Source organism: Cannabis sativa, chromosome 6 (assembly GCF_029168945.1).
Source record: "Cannabis sativa cultivar Pink pepper isolate KNU-18-1 chromosome 6, ASM2916894v1, whole genome shotgun sequence".
In the NCBI taxonomy this organism is placed as follows: domain Eukaryota; kingdom Viridiplantae; phylum Streptophyta; class Magnoliopsida; order Rosales; family Cannabaceae; genus Cannabis; species Cannabis sativa.
The window spans coordinates 10,078,427-10,082,650 of record NC_083606.1 but is presented as its reverse complement, the minus strand read 5'-3'; the positions used below and the strand labels follow the sequence as shown (position 1 = coordinate 10,082,650).

General features: G+C 34.1%; 1 protein-coding gene across 1 annotated transcript; it reads right to left on the bottom strand.

Annotated features, from left to right (window-relative positions):
• Window positions 1–713: 713 nt before the first annotated feature.
• On the bottom strand, window positions 714–1,499 carry LOC115724864 (large ribosomal subunit protein eL39z/eL39x). The gene is made up of 3 exons (XM_030654229.2): window positions 1,341–1,499; window positions 1,120–1,223; window positions 714–982 (listed from the first exon to the last, which is right to left on the bottom strand). Exons 1-3 carry the CDS (start codon window positions 1,341–1,343, stop codon window positions 934–936), a joined length of 156 nt encoding a protein of 51 aa, XP_030510089.1. The 5' UTR covers window positions 1,344–1,499; the 3' UTR covers window positions 714–933.
• Window positions 1,500–4,224: the final 2,725 nt, after the last annotated feature.

Here is a 4,224-nt window from a genome sequence, read left to right as displayed (position 1 = left end):
TTTCAATGCAATAATTACATCACTTATTATTTGCATCACTTAAGACATATCTATGCATCATAGCATTGTGTTTCAATGCAATAATTACAAACTTCATCAAAATTTAATGTTTAATTAATATCTTAGTTAAAAATTTAAACACAATGCTATGATGCAATTGAACAAAATCAGCCATCGCACACAAAGTTAATGTTATAGTCCATCGAACAAAATTTACATCTGCACTACTGGTACTGTTGAACTTTAATTACTGTATTACAATTGAACAAAATCAGCCATCGAACATTTTCAAACTGGGTGTTCACATAACACTAAACCATTGACCAACCATCTCTGTATTATCTATTAACACAACTTCTTCCAATCTAAACATTATTATTCATTACAGCTGAGAATAAATGACCTCAAGCTCAAGGCATACTCTTATCACTCACTTAAACTAAGCTCTACTCTTTGAAGAACTTGGACGGTTAATATTGCCAAATGCCTACAAAATTCATCAACTTGACATGTTTCAAAGAGCCTATGTCTTAAACTCATGAACCAAGATAATCAATGTTCTTAGAGCCATGAACACAGACAATACATGATCAAATGATTGATGTTTCACCACTAACATTCATCATCTAAGATGATGTTAACCCCAAAAACACTTGTAACAAAGTTAAAACAAGACGAATATTACGCAATAATAAGCTCGGAAGATAAATAGATGTGTCAAAACAAGAGCATAAATTTCACATTAAGACAAATATATGTCAAATCCTAAAACTTCAATTATCAAATAAGCTGTAAAACAAACATCAGCATGACCAAAATTGTGCTAAGGGACTCCACTGGAGTTAACCCTTTAACTAGATAAACATTTCCATATCTTTCTTCTCCAAAAGAACTAAGCACGAAAATAGACTTAAAATTGAAAGGCCATCCACCTTAGAATCCGAGCTTGGTGCGGCGCCAGTGTCTGCGCTTGGCATTGTATCTGTACCAGAAAATAATCAGATTATGGGAAATTTGAACAGCTTCGATCTAAGAAAATGAATTATTTTAAAAAAACATATATATTTGTATATACAAAAATTTCGTATGGACCAAAAAGAAAAACTTTGATTTTCGAACCTAATGGTATTGTCGGTCCTCAACCGGATCCAGTGAGGAATCGGCCTGTTCTGGCGCATCTTCTTGGCCAGCTTCTTCTTGATCATGAAACTCTTGTGCGACGGCTGAGAATACAAGAGCGTAAATAGAGAAGATTAGAACCGAAAAAAACGTTGGATTTGAAGAATAGGAACGAGAATAACCAGAGCCTAATCCAAAAGGGTGGAAAGAGAGAGACTTACCATCTTCGCTGAGGTCGGTGGCTGAGAAGCGAGGCAAGAAGAAGAAACCCAAACCCTGGGTTTTTGAGTGAGTCTCCACGGGAATAAACCTTTCTTAAACTCTTATAGAAACAATTTTTTGGTTTTTATTCTATTTTATAATAAATTGTGGTATAACTTATTTTAGAATCAAATTAATAGTTTAATAGCTTAAAAGTTTTGGGTTAGAACCCATAATTCTAATCAGATCTCCTATCAAAAAGTGGTGTCCCAAAATTTGATAGATCATTTAATTTTTTATTTATGAAAAAATTAAACCACTAATTGAGTAGTTAACATATTTAATATAAATTAGATTAGTTAAAGTATTAAATTTTTAATTGATTTAACACAATATAGGACACCAATTTTTAATAGGAGATTCATTTTTCCTATCTCTTCCTCACCAGTAAGCTAGCCTTAGTGACTTATTGCGGTATAGCCCTTAATACTCACTATCTTAGCAATTAATTTTAAAATTCAAAACTCGCATTATATTAGCATTTAGTCTTTTCCATCTATTTTAAACAATTAACTCTCAAGTTAGCTATCTATGTGTACATATGGTATTGTCCACATAGACACAGTATACACATGTCTACATAGACAATATTTTGAAAAACAAATAAAAAATAAAAATAGACAGAAATTAAAACTGCATTTAAAAAAAGAAAAAAAAAACAAACACAAAAATAAACAAAACAAAATGAAAAAGAAATTCTAACCTAAACCTAAAACCTAAAATTCAAATTTTAATGTTAAAATCCTCCGACAAGGGTTTGAAGCCCCGCTCCACAGCGTATTCGTTGATTATCCTCTTAATTAGGGGTGAGCAACGGTCGGTTTGGTCGGTTTTTTACACAAAAAAAATCCAAAATTCGGTTTTCGGTTTTTATGGTTCTAATCCGAAAACCGACCGACCATTATAAAAGTATAAAAAAATCGACCGTTTTAATCCACGGTTTGGTCGGTTTAAACCGACCAAACCGAACTTCATTTTTTTTTAAAAAAAAAAAAAATAAGTTCTAAAATTTTTTATAATTATTTGAAAACTAAAAAATTAAAGTATTGTATCAAATATCATATAATTTAAAAATAAAACTTTCTTAGTTAAATAAATAATGTAAAATAAACTTTTTTAAATTTGTTCAAATTATTTGTGCTACTAATATGATAATGAGTTATATTAAAAAACTAGTATTATTTTATGAATGTGTGTATATAATATGTAAATGTATCAAATTATAATAAAATAAAATAATGAATAATTGAGACTTTAAATAAAAAAGATATAAGTAAACTTAGATTAATAAAATTTTATATTAAATATGTACAAAAATAATATATATTACATATAATATATATGTTCGGTCGGTTCTCGGTTTAATCGGTCGGTTTGCGATTGACACTAAAACCGACCATATTAAAGCGGTTTTAACCGAAGGCGGTTTTTTCGGTTTTCGGTTTTTTCGGTGTCGGTTTTTTCGGTGTTCGGACGGTCGGTTTACTCGGTTTGGTCGGTTTTTTGGATTTTTTGCTCACCCCTACTCTTAATGTTTGACTTTGTTATGGTGCTCTTGACTTCAGCCATCCCATACGGGATTTAGGGGTCTTGGGTGGGAAGGGGCGCGCTAGGCTTACTCGATTGGCGTGGTTTGTCCATATCTGCAAAAGCACAAGGAAAGTTAGAACGGGACACAATGCACTTCATTCCTTTCATCCAACGGGCAAGAGCCTTCCGGCTCGACTTAGGCTTGGTGGGAGCTCTACCCTCTACTCGACGGACGGGTGGCTCCACAACCAAGGGTATGGGTGAGCAATAGGGCCGGCGCTGGGCATATGCGGGGTAGGCTCGCGCCTTGGGCCCACTCATTTTAGGGGCCAAAATAAAAAAATTGCCTTTTAAAAAATATATATATTTTAATAATTTTTTAAAATACTATTTATCTTTATCGTAAGGGCCCAAAAAAAATTTTTTTGCCGGCCCATTTCAACTCAAGGCCACCCTTGGTGAGCAACTGGGGGAAGATGGCTCAGGCAAGAACATGCGCCCTAAGTGAGCAAGGTTACTCGCTATGTCAGCATAAAGCTGCGTGAGATGGGACAAACAGGCATGCGTGTGGGCATGCCCTTAATTCTCCAAAAGCTTAATCTCTCTTTTAAGCCTAGCCAAACGTTCTTGATTCACTAATTGCTTCCAAGCACTTTAGGCGCTCGAACATCAATTGGTGGTATCGCGTCCAAGGATTGGGACCTTCCTTGTCCGAATCGGATGAAAGTTCGATGAAGGGAACTCCCTCGGGGACATAAGGTGATCTATGATTTGCCATGAGTAGGAGGAAAGAAAAATACTCTAGTGGGTAACTAACTACTAGAAGACTCAGAGGCAGGCTATATAAGGTAAATGAGTAACCACAAGTGTAGCGAAAATACAGATATAAGAAATGAAACAAGTTGTATGGGTTGAGAAGGTACTTATCAAAATAGATGTAGGCAAAGGTAAGCCTATTGCGTCAAAAGTCGCAAGGAGAACATGTGTCAAAAGCCTAAGGACATAAGTATAGCTCGAAGGAAATAAAGACTAGAATGTGGAAGCGAGTTTAGAAAGGTGAAGGTGAAGCCAAACTATGAAAGAAGATAGGGCTATTTATAGGAGGTTCATCACCGTAGGATCGAAATAAGATCAACGATTAAGATCAAACGCGCATGCCTGATAACTATATGGTATAGAGTTAATTTTTATGCTTTTAAACTAAAGTATTGTGAGGAGAGTAATGAAAATGTGCTTATTTTGCTTAATTTTAATTAGTTTTAGTGTTATTTTCTATTTAGTAATCTAACCTTTAAGTTTTGTAAATATTGATAT